The 16812-nt window shown below is 35.9% G+C and overlaps 1 protein-coding gene across 2 annotated transcripts in view; it reads left to right on the top strand.

The window, feature by feature from the left end:
- The window catches only part of UNC13C (unc-13 homolog C), a 605313-nt gene that overhangs the window by 160206 nt on the left and 428295 nt on the right, over window positions 1-16812 (top strand). For both annotated transcript variants that reach the window (XM_032297403.1, XM_032297404.1), the window contains exons 3-4: window positions 199-221; window positions 795-859. In XM_032297403.1, the coding sequence (XP_032153294.1) occupies window positions 199-221; window positions 795-859 (88 nt within the window). The remainder of the gene's footprint in view (window positions 1-198; window positions 222-794; window positions 860-16812) is intronic.

Here is a 16812-nt window from a genome sequence, read left to right as displayed (position 1 = left end):
CTTCTATTACATTTTCCAGCTCTTTAAATTATGAGAACCAACTGTCCTTGTTCCCTTGGGGCTCAACTTTGAAACTCTTGTTTATTTCTAATTTTAAACAATGTAACCTGTAATACTTTGTTCATGTATGTGTTTAAATGATTTCTTGAAAAGTACTCCATCTAACATTTATCCCTTCTTTTCCTGATTCTCTTTCAGATAACAGTTCTATGGATGAAAAGGTTTCAAATCATACTTATTCTTCCCTCCTGAGGGATCTTGTCTTTTGTACATGTTTGTTTGTGACATATTAGACCTGTTTGATTCCTGTTTTAGTTTTGAAACGTGCATGTTATCCCAGCTTTCCATCATTTGGTTGTCCTTTCAGTGTGCCCCTGATATGTTGCATTTCTGGAGAGGTCACACCTTGCCAGCTGCGCTTACCTTAGCTATACTTGCCAACCTAGGGGTCTGCTACGGTCAAACACAGCATCTTTTCTTAGGTCTGGCTAACCATGACCTTCCTGACTGATTCATGATCTTCACTGCACATATCAAGTTTTAAGGGCAAATAGTGGAATACGATATATTTTCCTGGACTCTGCCATTGCATTTGTTTAAATGCTGACCGCTAATTTCAAAACCTCTACTCATAAAAACACAGTAGCTTTGACTTGGAGCTGACCCTGCTTAGCATCTGTCATACTAGGTGTTACATGTGTAGTGCAGTTGACCTGTGTCCCAATCTCTTGTACATAAAACGGTAGCATGCTAAAACCTTCTTTGTTTTGTTTTTCTCTCACTCTTCATTTAAGGCTCGAATAGTAAGTGGCAGTGATGTGGATGCTTACAAATTCTCTGCACTCCAGGTGTGTGGTGGGTAAGTACCGTCATACCTTTCTAATTTATTCCATTCATAGGTAGCTTGGCTGTGCTCTCAATATATATGCTTTGAATGCAGGGTGTTGCATGATTAGCCTCATGTTGCTTTTTTTCACAGTAAAGTCAATATTATAGTATTTTCTTAAAAAATAATGTATACGTGTCAACCATAAAACAATTCTAAAGATATGAATATGTGTATAGTTATATATATATAAAAGTAAAGACCAGGCGTGGTGGCTCATGCCTGTAATCCCAGCACTTTGGGAGGCTACGGCAGGTGGAGCACCTGAGATTGGAAGTTCAAGACCAGTCAGAACAACATGCAGAAACCCTGTCTCTTTTTTTTAAAAAAAAAAAAAAAAAAAAAAAAAATAGCCAGTCCTGATGGTGCATGCCTGTAATCCCAGTTACTTTAGAGGCTGAGGGAGGAGAATCACCTGATCCTGGGAGGTGGAGGTTGCAGTGAGCCGGGATCATGCCATTGCACTCCAGCCTGGCAACAAGAGCCAAACTCCGTCTTCAAAGAAAAAAAAAAAGTAAAAATAACCTGACCAGTTTAACTGTTAACATTATCATTACATAGCCAAATTAAACCACATAATTTTACATACATGAATTCATATTGATACAATTAATGATCTCTTTCAATTTGCTTGTTGGCAATTAATGATATATGTGCATGAACATTTTTCATGTCAATAATTCAATGAATGTAATCTATATTATCTTTTTTCCACATTATTTTACCTCTGTTTTATTCTATAACATCTATTTATTAATTCAACATATAATACTCATTTGCTAGACATTTGTTTACTAGAAGTGTACCAAATAAAAATGAAATTTTCTCTGTTAAGGAATTTCCCGCTCATATTTCATTCTCCATCTACAACATCAAAATATGTAAGGTCAGAGGTCAGACATAGCTTTTTTCTGCCTATTCTTGACTTTCATAAAACTTTGTACATTGTTTTATTATAGTGCTTATTACACTAAAGGTATTTGGATGATTATAACTAGTTTTCATTATTAAAATGTGAATCCTCTGAGGAAAGTTTATCAGTTCATCAGCATGTTTTCTTTTTTTAATTATACTTGAAGTTCTGGGGTACATGTGTAAAACTTGCAGGATTGTTGCATAGGTACACACATGCCATGCTGGTTTGCTGCCTCCATCTGCCATCACTACATCAGGCATTTCTCCCAGTGTTATCCCTCCCCAACCTCCCCACCCCCTGCTATCCCTCCCCTATCTCCCACCCCTCAATAGACCCTAGTGTGTGATATTCCCTTCCCTGTGTCCATGTGTTCTCATTATTCAGCACCCACTTATGAGTGAGAACATGTATGTTTGGTTTTCTGTTCTTGTGTCAGTTTGCTGAGAATGATGGTTTCCAGCTTCATCCACATCCCTGCAGAGGACAAGAACTCACCCTTTTTCAGGACTACATAGTATTCCATGGTGTACATGTGCCTCATTTTCTTTATCATTGATAGGCATTTGGATTGGTTTCAGGTTTTTTACAATATATTATTATTTTTTACAGTTGCATAGTATTGCATTTAACATAAGTATCAAAGTATTTAAAATTTAATCACAAAAATAGTGTATAAAATTTATTTTCTATGTAAAAAATTCAAACAGCCTCATCTTTAATGCTAACACTTACACAGTGGTGTCAGTGTGGCGTGAATGTTCATAGGCATTTTTCTGAGTGTTTGCAATACATGTCTATGTTCATATAAAATAAATAGTTTTGACGTTTTTTTTTTTCATTTTAATGTAAAACAATCCACTCTGTGTAAAGAAATAAGCATGAATTTAATGGTGATTTTGTATCTGGTGCTGTTATAATTGTTCTCTATATAATGACTCAATCTTTACAATGGCCGTACAAGGTAAGTACTATCTTGACTCTCATTTTACAAACGAGGAAATTAATCCACAAAATGCTTAAGAAATGTTCCCTTAAGACAGCTAGTGAGTGGCAAAGTCGGTATTCAAGTTTATCTAATTCCAGAGTCTATAATCTCAGTCTAAATGCCACATTGCCTCTGCAAGTTGCTGGGTTTTTTTTACCATTAATAACAAAGGCCTCAGAAAACTTTCTACTTTATTATTTCGAAATGATGCAAATAGTTGAAAACATTTATACGACATTTCTTATTATTCTTTTGGTGGACTTTCAAAATTATTTCTAATTCATAATTGCAAATTATGACATAACTATAGATGATACTATAGTAAATATAATAGATTTTGAAAGTGTAATTTGTGGATCAAAGCTTATACACAGTTTATATATTCATATATACCTCTTTTATGTTGACATATATATAGATATTTCTATATAATTTATTATATATCTACAGAGATTTTTTTAATTGACACTGGGTTTTGCCATGTTATCCAGGCTGGTCTTGAACTTCTGAGCTCAGGCGATTTACCCACCTCGGCCTCCCCAGGTGCTGGAATTACATGTATGAGCCACTGTGCCTGGCCGATAATTTAAATATATATACATATATATGTATATTAGATATTTTATAAATGTTGACATTTAAATACATTTGTGTACAGTATAAATAGAAGCAAAATTTAGAGCCTTGTTTTAGTTCTTTATCTTGGGAAAAAGTTTCAGTTCTGTTTTATAATACACTCATTTTTTGAAAATCAATTTATTGTTAAATACATCCACATGTCACTGATTTTAAATAAAATATTTGTCAGATTTAAAGTTTGAAATTTAAAGCTTCTACAAGTTAATATATGTATCATTTTTATTTTTATTTTTCCATATAGAAGTGATTAAGAGGTTATTTCTGTTAATTCTCTAACTTCAGTGTCCTTAAAATAAATATGTGAAGAATTACTCTTTCATATTTTAATGTCATAGTAATTTAAATAAGCTATAAAAGCAGCTGTGGTAAAAGATCACTATGAATTATACAGAGAAATTCAGGTAATAAATAGACTACTCTCTATACTACAGTACTGTGAATACTGTGTCTTGAAGTTTACAGCAATAATAATTTGACAACAATGAAATATTTGTCTTAGAAAATAATTAAGTTGAATTCTAATTTAATTATGAAAAATGTTGTTATATAGTGTCATGCATCTGGAGGTTTATCTAAGTTTATGATGTTATAGATTCTATGCCTCCTCCTTACCTACAGCATCCATCACTTTGTAAAACTTTGATTTGCTAACTCCCGTCTGAATATGGACTTTATCCCTGTCAGAGCGACAGAGTTAATCTACATTCATGCTTTTGTTAAGCACATGCAGTATAAATGCCTGGCTAAAATACCTCCTCTTTACATTTTGAATAGATGTTTCCACATTGTTATATTTTCTGAAAATGCTTATTTCAATGACTTTCTAAGGGATTTTGGAACTATGATAGTATGGGAAAGGGTTGATAATTTTCAGTCATCAAGAGAATTTGTCATTGCCTGAAGGCTTATTTTCTCTTAAAGAACCTGAAGGGTACCTTTACATATGATCCTTCAATCACAAGCTCTTTCAGAAAGATGTACTTATTTTACTTTTTCTATAAATATTTTTAAAATAAAATACTATTTAAATATCACAAGTTATATTATACTAAAAAAACTAAGACTGGAACAGACTCTCAAAATACAGTTTTTGCTTTTTTATGATAATGCTGCTAAATCTTTCAGATTTTCACCTTTTCCATCCCCAATCAGCTCAGAGCCAAACCACATTCATCCTTCCCTTATTCTTCTCAAATGTCAATAAACAATCTATACACACTAAAATCAAATTATGAAGCTATACACACTGAAACCAGATAATGACATTAATAACTCGACTTTCTGATTTCTACTTAGCTCTCTGTACATTTTCTGTAAGAAAATGACATGTCAGAAAAGACATGACAAATTTCTTTCTGTTTTTCCTATTTGTCACAATAAAAATTCAGTCAAGCTCTGGGGAAAAACTGGAAGAGGGAGAGAGAAGAGGTGAACAGAAAAGCAAAGGAAGCAGGAGAAAGTGAGAAGGATATATGTTTTGGTGAAATCAGTGAATTTAACATTTATACCCTTCAGTGGTTTTGTAAGATTTTGTTGACTTTTGTCATCTATGCAGCAAAGAGTCATAAAGAAAGCACACAGGACCACAGTATGGAAAGTACACAAGGTTTATTGGGCAGAAATGTCTCAGTCATAAAACAAAGAGACAGCAGAAGTAGGTGAGAAGGCCCTTTGGACCATGACACAGTTGTGACATTTGCAAAAGTGTATGGAGCAGGAAGGAAAATTGGGTATGAAAAGTCTGAAATTGACTATAATGAGGCTAAAAGAAAGTCATTCAGACAAATGGAGAGAGAAGTTTGCTTATCAGAGGAGTCTTTCATTGGGTACAAGTAGCCAGCTCTATTATCTCCACCAAGTTTAGCCATTGGTTGGGAGAAGCTTGGAGAGAGTGTAGCCTTGGGGTGTATGCTGCAGATACGGGAGGCGTGCAGCTGGAGTCTCTCACCCAACTATCCTGCTGTCAGCGGATTCTCTGTAACGGATATCTGAGTCATACATGCCCATGGTTACCCAGTATCAATTTGATGAAACTACTTTATTAACTGATCGTGAACAAAGTCACATGAGTACCTTCTCCAAATGTGAAACATGTTTTTAATTAGAATAACACTCCTTTGGTACTTTGATGGAATATGACTTAAGTTTACCTTTCCCTTGACATTTGTAGTTAGAGCTCCACTGGTTGAATTATAAGAAGCATCGCAAGTGTGTGTGTGTGTGTGTGTGTGTGTGTGTGTGTGTGTGTATTCTCAAAGTACCAGCTTTCCCTGCACCAGAATTAGGGCAAGTCTATTAAACAGTTGTGGGATTAGGGAAAAACAGTTTGGGGAGGATATTATCATCTTTAGTTTCTTTCTTATTAAAGTTCTTCTCTGCAGTACAATTCTCATGACACTAAGTTCCTTAGCCTATGTGAAGCAAAGTTCATCCTCTGTCCATGGCTCCAAACTAGGCTGGTGACTTCTAGTCAACGTCTACCAGAATTATGAACCTTATCAGGAAAGAGGCAGTGGTTACAGAAGTGCAATAATGCAGACAGAGAGAGAAATGAAGAGACACTGTTGAATGGAAGGACACTGACATATTGTTTAAAAAAAAAAAAAAAAAAAAAAAAACTTCTGTTTCGACCACATTTTCAAACAGGTGCAATTACCCAAAAATAAAATAATAAATAAAAAATAAAATAATAATAATAAGCATATGCTGAGATTTCCAAGATTGTTCAATTATCACTAGAAACAACTATGTTAGTAAATGTGAACAACCCAATTTCCATCCAGAGTCCTATACGATTCCATTGTTTTTCTTAAGTTTACCTTAATTAAAATACCAATTTTGTTACTGTTATAGAACCCAATGTCAATTAGGTTGTTCAACATATGATAAAAGTTGGCTTAATATATTTTTAATTTTCTGACATAGTACTGACATTGCTTTGTTATTTCTCTACAAAGTTGAGAAGGTTACACACTGTCTTCACATCCTCTCCCCATTCATAGTCTTGACTTTCATGTTTAGCCAGGGCCTAAAATCTTCCATTTAGCATAGAAGATAAAGTTGTACCTATTCTCCAGGAGCTCTTCACCTAACTTTTCTCATAGCTGCAGTCTTCTCTCTCATAGCTGAGAGCTTTTTATTTTAGTTATTCCCATCTAGTTTAAACATTTGATTCTTCACTATTCCCTCAGATAACTTTCCTGTTTCTCAAGGATAAGAAATTCTGCTAAGCCTAGACATGAGCTGTCTGCTCCCCTTTCTTGTGAGTCAAAGGTTTACCCTCCATCCCTATGCTTGCATGTTCTAAACCAGGTTTGCCAAATATTAACAAAATGACAGCCCACACTTAAAATAGTGCTTTAATTATCATGACAGGTCACTGTTTGGAGGAGGGAGCTTTTGTCTTTGATATGGTTTGGCTCTGTGTCCCCACCTAAATCTCATCTCAAATTGTAATCCCCACATTTCAAGGAGGGACCTGGTGGGAGGTGATTGGATCATGGGGGCAGTTTCCCGTATGCTGTTCTCATGATAGTGAGTTCTCATGAGATCCAGTTCTTTAAAAGTGTTTGGGATTGCCCCCAGCCCCCAGCTCTCTCTCTTCTGCTGCCATGTAAGATGTGCCTTTCTTCCGCTTTGCCTTCTACTAGGATTGTAAATATTCTGAGACCTCCCCAGACATGCAGAAGTGTGAGTCAATTAAACCTCCTTTCTTTATAAATTAACTAGTCTCATGTTGTATCTTTATAGCAGTGTCAAAATGGACAAATACAGTCTTTGACCTTTTAGTTAGTTATTTTTAGGAAATAGCTTCCTTTACCTCCAGAGAATTTGGTATAGAAGGAGTTCACTATAGAGTTAGGTAAGAGTGAAATGAAATAGAGATTTCTATTTATTATAAGGGTTAACATATGCAAATGGGGTCCACTTTCATAATTCATTATTGTATAGCCAGCCAGTCACCCTGCCCATAATTTTTCAACTTATTTATATTCACATTACCATCGACCTAGTTTTAGTCCTCAGTACCTTTTATGTAGGCAATTGCAAACTGATCTTCTGAGACCGATCTTCTAACCAATCTTCCTTTGTCAGTTTCTCCTTCTGCATTAAATTTAATCTCTACACTATAAAAGATCAATCACTCTAAAGTATGGGCCTTTCTACCGAAATATATTTAACGACTCTTCATTTTCTTCAATGTAGGAACAGTTGGCCCTCTGTGTCCATGGGTTCTGCCTCTGTGGATTCAAAGAGTGTTGATTGAGAATATGCTAAACAATAATGATAACAATGCAACAACAAGAAATACAAATAAGAATAACAACTGTTATGGTTAACAACTGTTAATACAGCATTTACATTGTATTTGGTAGTATAAGTAACTTAGAAATAATTTCAAGTATTTGGGATGATGTGTACAGGAAATATGCAAATACTGTGCCATTTTACAGAAGGCAGTTGAGTATCTGCAGATTTTGGTCTCTGATGGAGGATCCTGGAATGAATCTCCTGTGGCTATCAAAGGATAACTGTATAGATCTTTTCACGTGGTTTTGAACCTTTCTTGATTTCATTTCTCTCTCTTTGTACTATGGTAAAGTATTATCAATCACTGTTTTTAGTGCTCCCATTTGTGTCAGTTCTGTAGCATGTATTAGTTTCCTAAGTTGCATAAATTTAACAAGATTCTTATCCTCCAACTTGATTTTAAATTCCTAAGGAGTTTAAAATAAGTTAACTTGCTTAAATCATTATAGGAGGAACAACCCTTGACATCTCTTGGCTAGTGTTGGGCATATTCATGCCACAAGGTTAGTTGCAACTGCTAGAAAAAAGCCTCATGTAAAACTACAGGGATACCCCCAATTACAGACTCTTGATTGTATCAGTCCTGTTAGTCCTCAGCACCCTGTCTGTAGTCCTCTGGCAGAGCAAACACATAATATCCTATGCACAAAGGCTTAATCTAGACCGAGAGTTTCTTAATCAGGAAAACCGAGAGGCGCAAGGCCTCCGACTTTCTAAAACCCGTGAATCAAGCAGTGGTTGCTAAGCCATTATCTTCCTGTTGTCAAGAAGACTGCCTGTCTAATTTTAGCCTACCTCCAGCTCTCTCTAGTCTCAGGAGCCCTTGATATCTTTTATACTTAGAAAGTCATAAGATCATTAGGTTAATTTTTGATATCAGCCACCAAGACCGGACATTAGGTTGACTACTTCAATGTGTGAATCTATGAGTCTTCACAACCACAGACCCATTTAGTGGGAAAAATACTTTGGCATGGTATCTATGAAATTAAGACAAACTTGACTATCTATAATCTTAACCAGGCTTAGTTAAGCCATAGTTTTCTTAGGGTGGATTATAGATAATTTATTTTAGGCATATTTTGTTCCTCAATTTATGGTGGTAAAAAATTCATGAAACTGACCCAAAAGATTAAGAAAATGGAGCTGTCATCCTGAAGGTACTAATAGCTCATAGTTCACCAAGTTGTAGATTGACACCTTTTTGATCATCTCACTTTCTAGCTTGGGTTTATAGCTTAACACTCTTTCTTACTCAGTGGTAGACCATAAACCCAGGGAAAACACTTGAGTATTAAACACAGTTCCTCAGGGATACTGCAAAAGACTCCCCCATCTTTGAGTAATATTAGAGAATAGGTCCATCCATCCTCACACATATACAAGAAACCTGATATCTATTCCAATAGTGGCCATCTTTAGGAAGCTGACCATAAAAAATTGTTCTCCAAAATCTATTTTATACTTCCATTATTTAATAGTGTTTAAGAATATGAAACCTCAGGATAGTCCTAGATTGCAAGCCAGGACAACCTCCAATTTTACTAATTATATGAAAGCTACTCTTTTTATTTATTTTTTTTTTTCTGAGAGGCAGTCTCACTCTGTCACCCAAGCTGGAGTACAGTGGTGTGATCTTGGCTCACTGCAACCTCCGCCTCCTGGGCTCAAATGATTCTCCTGCCTCAGCCTCCCAAGTAGCTGGGATTAGGGGCACATGCCATCATGCCCAGCTACTTTTTCTGTATTTTAGTAGAGAGGGAGTTTCACCATATTGCCCAGGGTAGTTTCAAACTGCTGAGCTCAGGCAGTTTATCCATCTCAGCCTCCCAAAGTGCAGTGATTACGGGAATGAGCCACCGTGCCTGGCATTTATATTTCAGATCCAGAAGATTCATGTGATGCCACATCCCTTTCAATCCACAGTGGAGATAATGGCTCTACTTTGGGGAAGGAGATCAGAGCTGCTATCAACTCCAACTATTCTTTAGCCAGTCCTGGCACTGGAGGCTTCTGTAATTGATCTGCACAGCACTGGTTGGCTCCTTAGAAAGGGCCTGCTTTTCCTTATGTCTTTAAGTGACTGCCAATAAAAACACACTCAAATCTTTGCTATTGTAAACAGTGCCACAATAAAATTACATTTGCCTGTGTGGGATAGCATTAGGAGAAATACCTAATTTAGATGATGGGTGGAGGGATGCAGCAAACCACCATGGCATGTGTATACCTATGCAACAAACCTGCATGATTTGCACATGTACCCCAGAACTTAAAGAATAATAAAATAGCACTCAATAAGAAATTTACCATCCCCTGATTTCTGTGAGCCACTAACTCAGCCTCATAGTATTTTAGATGTACTTCAAAAGAACCCCAAATCATGCACTTTCAAAGGACTAGCATTTGGGAAGGCCGTCTCAATATTAGCAATATAAGTTGCATCCCACACCCAACTCCCAAGGCCAGTCTTTTCTCAGTTAGAAAACTAAGGCCATCAACATAAGCTTAAGCATAGTACTACTTCCATTTCATCACCCTTGTGAACTCATTCACTATTTCTTTTCTCACTCCAGGTCTATATCTTAAGCCAGTGTTAGTACTCTCTTCTGGCTTTGAGTATCACAGGAGTGCCAAATTAATACAGCAGATACCAGGGCCAATCCAGCCCCAGAAAAATAAAATTCCCAGTTAAGAAACTTGAAGAGAGTATATTCGTTGATGAGAAAACGTGTTATACTGAAACACAATTTCTTCTCTGTGTTCAATATGCTTATTCAACATTTATATATTGCTATATATTTTAGCTCTTTATATCATATACTTAATCATGACACCTAAGCCTCTAGGGCCTAAATTTATTAGGAAATTAATGAATCTTAACTACATCAGAGTCAAGCTTAATCTTCTAATGCCTGCCAGATATTCTTTGAAGAGTAGCACATTAAAATACATCCTTTATGAAGACAGTGTTTGAGTAGTCAGTCTTAAAGTGGTGCAAGTTTAGTAAATAAAGAAAGTATCATCTGTTACGTTGAGCAGAATAATCACTTGTGTTAGAAAATTACCAGCTATTATCTGGAAAACATTGAAAATAACCCCATTAAATAAGATGGAAAGTGTAAGAAATACCACGGTTCCTAAACGTACTGTTTCTTTCCAAGCGGTAATTGATACGGCTGTTTGAGCACATCTGATGTATATAAAAGTCTTAGGGAGAGAGAAAAAGAAAAAGAGAGAAATGCTGAGGGTGATCACTGTATTTCCCAATGAAGCTTATACAGAGTGTTTTTAGACTTATTTTAATAAATAAATACCTTATTCCATAAAGGTATATGACATACATTCCCCCTTATAGAAGGACCATAAAGTAGTGCAACAGAATAATAAATCATTGCTAAAAAATGTGCTGCTGCTATAAACTTATAAAAAATTACTCACTTTTTATTTAGAGTAACAAGTTTACTTAATCCATATACTTTCTTAAATATAAAACACCTTGCTGAAAGAACTGCACTGAAATTTTCAAATGTGACAAAATCCATCTAAGACTTACAGATTAGGAATTCTTAGTTTTTAGTCATTCTTAACATTTAGAAACAACAAAATGGAATAATGAAGCAGCACTTTATATGTCATTTTAAAAATGTTATGTCTCAAATTTATAATTATTATCATATAATAAGTATACTTTTTGAAATGTTGCAATATAACAGACCCATATCTGAGCATTGTTTAGCAATACTCCCTTTAATCCTTGTAAAAACTTTTTGAGGTATATGTGATAATTATTATTCACATCGTACAGATGAAGTAATTCAGAATCCAGACACTAAGCATAGTCAAGATCAGTGATAGTAATAGAGCTGAGATTTGAATTATGTCTCCTTGACTCCAGAACTTGATTGCTTTGCTATTATGCCAAACTGATACAGTTTTACAAATAAATAATGCTCATTTCTGGATCTGTTTTGTTAAATATTGTACTTTATACTTAGATTATATTTTAAATTTAACAGATTATGTATTGGTCTGACAAGGTTTCTAAGTATATATATCAAATAAATGTAAATATATTTCTAGATTTTAAAAAGATATTTGCAAAGGAATTTCAGGATGTCTCCTAGAAAAATGTGCCCTGGGCAAAGTAATAATAGGTTGAGTGACAGGACCCAAAGTGTGATAATTCATGATTGATATTGTACTCAGTGATAGTTCTTGTTGCAGTGTCTCAGGAATTGCCTTTAGATAGACTTTTAAAATTGATACATAGTAAAGCTATATATTTTAGGGGTCCCTGTGATATTTTTATTTATTCATATAATGTGTAGTAATTAAACCAGGGCAAGTGGAATATTCATTACCTTAAACATTTTTCTTTATACCTGGAATATACAAATTATTCTCTACTAGCTAGTTTGAAATATATAATAAGTTATATATTGTTGTAGTCACTCAACTGATTTATTGAGCTCTAAGTCTTATTCCCTCTATCTAACTGTATTTTTGTACTTTTGATTAACTTCTCTTCTTTCCCACCTCCCCTCTATTCTTCCTGGCCTCTGTTAATCACCAGTCTACTTTCTATTGGTATTTTGATAGGTACTGGATTGAATCTGTAGATTGCTTAGGGTAGTGTGGATATTTTAGCAATATTACTTTTTCAAGTCATGGAACATAGACTTAGATTATTTTTAACTAAAACCGATAAAAATATAAAATATATATTTATACAATTTGAAAGTGACATAAGCCTGGGCAAAATAACTAGTGTATAAATAATGGAATGAATGTCCAAAAGATCTTAGCATGTTACAACATTGAGCTCAAAGTAACAAGATGGAGTATAAAAAATATATTAACCAAGATAACCTAGGTTATGACAGTAATTAACAACTACCAAATTTCAGTATATTAATTAAATAAAATTTTATTTCTCATCCATGCAACATTTTCCTTTTTCCTTTTACCTCTCAGAATTTCAGCAATCAGCATTTTCTGTGCATATAGATACAAGGAGAAGGATACACTTTGATCTTCATAGTTGTTCAGGGAACCATGCTTACGGAGGCTTTGCCTTCATAGGCACTGAATCTAGAAAAGAGAAGGTTCAAGTGAGAATATGTTAGAGGTCTTCAAGTACTTAAAAGATTAGGTTATAAAAGGGACTGTATTGTCCTGAGCTTCCCAGTGGGCAGAACGTGGATCATTAAGAAATTGTGTATAGGCAGGCTTCTGCCCGATATAAGAAGATATTTCCAATAATAACCGCTGTCTTTATAAATACTAAGTGTAAATACTAAGTTTTCTCCTGCTAGAGATACTTAAATAAATTAGGTGCTTAAATATAAGATGCTTGATTCCAATTTTGCCGGGTGTGGTGGCTCATGCCTGCAACCCAGCACTTTGGGAGGCTGAGGTGGGTGGATCATGAGGTCAGGAGATCGAGACCATTCTGGCCAATATGGTGAATGTGGTGAAACCCTGTCTCTACTAAAAATACAAAAATCAGCTGGTTGTGGTGGCACATGTGTAATCCCAGCTATTTGGGAGGTGGAGGCAGGAGAATTGCTTGAACCCAGGAGACAGAGATTGTAGTGAGCCGAAATTGCACTACTGCACACCATCCTGGTGACAGCCAGACTCTGTCTCAAAAAGCAAAGCAAAATAAAACAAACAAAAAACCCTATTATAGTCTTAATGTCCTATCCTTATATCCTATCATAATTATAGTAACTGTATCAGCTAGATATTGCCATGTAACAAACCACTCCAGAACCCAGTAGCTTAAACAGTGAACCCACGGGTCTTCTCTACATTCACTCATGCACGTGTGTTCAGTCAAACGTGCCACTGCTCACATTTCTGGTGGCTTTTGGGCTATTCTGGAGGGTGGGGGGATTCGGACTGTTAGTCATCATCCAGCTGGCCAGACTAAACTAGATTATATGGCAGTGACAGGATTCTAAAGGAATAAGTGGAAGCATGCAAGGCCATTTGAATCCAAAACTGAAATGGACAGCTATCACTTCCGCCACATTCTACTGTGAAAACACATCATAAGTCCCACTGAGATTCAAGGAATGTGGAAATAAGGCTCTGTTTTCTTTATGAGAGGGGTGAATGACTGAGGCCATTTTTAACAATATAGTATAATCATGTATATCTACAATTAAATATTCTTGAAATTATATATTTTCCATAATTTAGAAAAAGGAGAATACCATCTCATATATTTACTTCCACTAAATTATTTGTATTTTAAATAATGAAAAAATATAAATTGTTATTAAAACATCAGAATCTCATTTTCAGTAGTGCTCAATTATTCTGCTGCAATGTGGGATAAAGAGTCATTTACTTTCAAGATGGGTGAATAAGGTGTTCTGCAAATTTCAGAGAAGATATATTTTTTATTTGAAGTTCTCCATGCAGACTTTATGGAGAAGGTGGAATTACATTGGGTTTAAAAGTTTGGATACAGTTTTGACACATAGATATAGAAAAGAAAATGCATGCCAGGATGCAGTAGGAAAACTTGAGTTGCATCATATTAACTCTTGAATAACATATTTCTGTAATTTGAAATACCTGCATCTTGTGAAAAATAACTCAGTTATTCTTGTCAAATAATAACTACAGGGTGATGATGACAATGAAAGGGAAGAAACTGATGGATTTAAATTCACAGGATTGTATAATTTTCATTAACCAGAGCAGAATCATCTGCCCAAATTAATTTTTAGAAAGACATTAGTCTGCAGAAGCAGGTGCACTCAGGCATAGGAGGCATCTTTTTGCTTTGAGAATTTTTACACCACTCTGTCAAACCTAATAAGTATCACTGTAACTCCTGCTCATTATCTTGAGGCTTAGCCTCTAAGGTGCCAGGTAGGAAAGGCCAAACCATGGAATTTGTAGGAGCCATCACTGCTCAGAATGATCCATGCAAATCTTTTAATACATGGTGACATCATTTGCCCTATAATCTTTACATATAAAGATCTCTTCAGGAACAGTTATTCCAGAGTCACAGAGTGACAACTACAGAATCTTATAATTTAGAAGCTTCTCCACATTTAACAATAAGTTGCATTCATTCGCATCGTGTGGGAGGTACAAAGCTATAGTGCAAGTGTCAAGGAAACCACGGATTGCATGTACAGAGTATCCTTTCCAGGCTAGAGATGAGACTCAGATTTGTTCAGTGAGGCATCTGTAAAATATGTTTGCCACTTGATGAGTTCTGACAGACTCTGGCTACCCCAACGTGCTGCTCAAAGGGTTCTTCTGAGAAGATCAGCATAGCTTTAAAACACATAGAGTTCACTAGAAGCTCTCATTTAGAGAATTAAATAGGCTAAGTTAAATACTCCTACTGGTTTTGTACCTAAGAAAATGCATAGGTTCAAGCTTGGAAAAATAGTGGTTGCCTACTCCAGCCCTCTACTTGGCATATTTCTTTAGCCATAATTGTTTATCCCTTGAAAACAAGAAAATCATATCTCAAGAAACTCATCTCCAGGAAGACAAAGGGACAAGGAAGAGAGGGGCCTCAGGATAGAATGGTGAGTTCTTTCTAGAACTGAATTGAGTTGTGAGAAGGATCAACTTGTAGAACAGAAATTTGTTTTATTGCCTATTTGAGCAAATAAGTAGACCTCATCAGGGACTCTTCCCTTTTTAAAAACTTTGGTGTTTGAATGAATGCATGGCAGATACTGCCAGACTTCTTCCCTTTCCATGCATGGTACAGTGTCATTTTCTCCTCTTAATATTCACTTTTTAAATTTATTTTAACCCTTTAGAGATAAGATCTTGCTTTGTCACTTTGGATGGAGTGCAGTGCCACAATCATGGCTCACTGAAACTTCAACTTCCCAGGCTCAAGTTATCCTTCTACCACAGCCTCCCAAATAGCTGAGACCACAGTGCATGCTACAGCACCCAGCTAATTAAAAATATATATATGTAAAAATTGAATCTCACTATGCTGCCCACTCCTGACCTCAAGTGATCCTTTTGCCTCACCCCAAAGTGCTGGGATTAGAGGCATAATCTATCACACCAGCCAATGTTAGCTTTGTTATCTGCTCAGCTGAGAGCAGTTTTGTTCTTCCCATTATTGCAAACTGGGACATGGGCAGGATTTTATTTTGCTATCTTTGGCAGGAGGGCCCACTTTTCCTTGGAGTTAAAGCTAGATACAGATCTTGGCACTGCTCAGAAACTTGACACTTCCTGTATCACACCATTAAACATCTCCCTGCTGGCAATGTGTCTCCCTTATTATATTTTAGCTATTTCATGCTCACTATTGATCAGGCTACAATAGAACTGTCGAGTAAACATGCTGATTCAATAATTTGAAGTTTTTCTGGCATTCAAATTCTTTGTAGAACAGAGAATGAGGCACAATGAACACAATAAATACCTTACACAGCCTAAATTACAAAGGACTTGAGTGAAGAGGAAAACTAAAGGAGGAAGTCTATATCACTTCATTCAAAATCAAGTCAACCCTTTATTCAGGGTATACCAAGTACAAAAGCAGTGTTTGTTCTCTGGGTCTTTTTTGATTAGAGGCTGCAGATGCCTTTCTTTATGGACTCTTTCCTTATGCATGTTGTATTTAGCTACAAAGATAGTTAAAAGGATCAGACAGACAAGGGACCATAAGAACTGCAAAGAGGAAACAGGTGTCCCTCTGGCTAAAGTGTGTCTTGATCTAGCATTTAAGGATCTTTTTCTGGCACGAACAATCACTTGGACAGGGGAACTAGTGCGTCAAGTTTGGTAGACGTGTAAGGCTCATGGGGGACAAAGGGATTTTGAAGATAGGTGAGTGCCAGACTGGAAGGGCCTTAAGCATCAGCTAAGAAACGTGAGTGTTTTGCCTGTATTTTCTTACCTGGTTTTGTAACTTCAAATACCTGAAGGACATGCTGATTTACCATTATGGTAGTAGTGCACTGGAGAGAGTAGAAATTGGGACATGTCGGGGAAGAGTAATATATACCTTCCTCTTCCCTTAGGTACTATTAATTTATCTGCCTATCCTGTCCTTCCTTGGGT

The sequence above is a fragment of the Sapajus apella genome, unplaced genomic scaffold (genome assembly GCF_009761245.1).
Source record: "Sapajus apella isolate SASKATOON/1434 unplaced genomic scaffold, GSC_monkey_1.0 scaffold37, whole genome shotgun sequence".
In the NCBI taxonomy this organism is placed as follows: domain Eukaryota; kingdom Metazoa; phylum Chordata; class Mammalia; order Primates; family Cebidae; genus Sapajus; species Sapajus apella.
The sequence above is the reverse complement of the archived record's forward strand: the minus strand, read 5'-3'. Positions and strand labels throughout refer to the sequence as shown.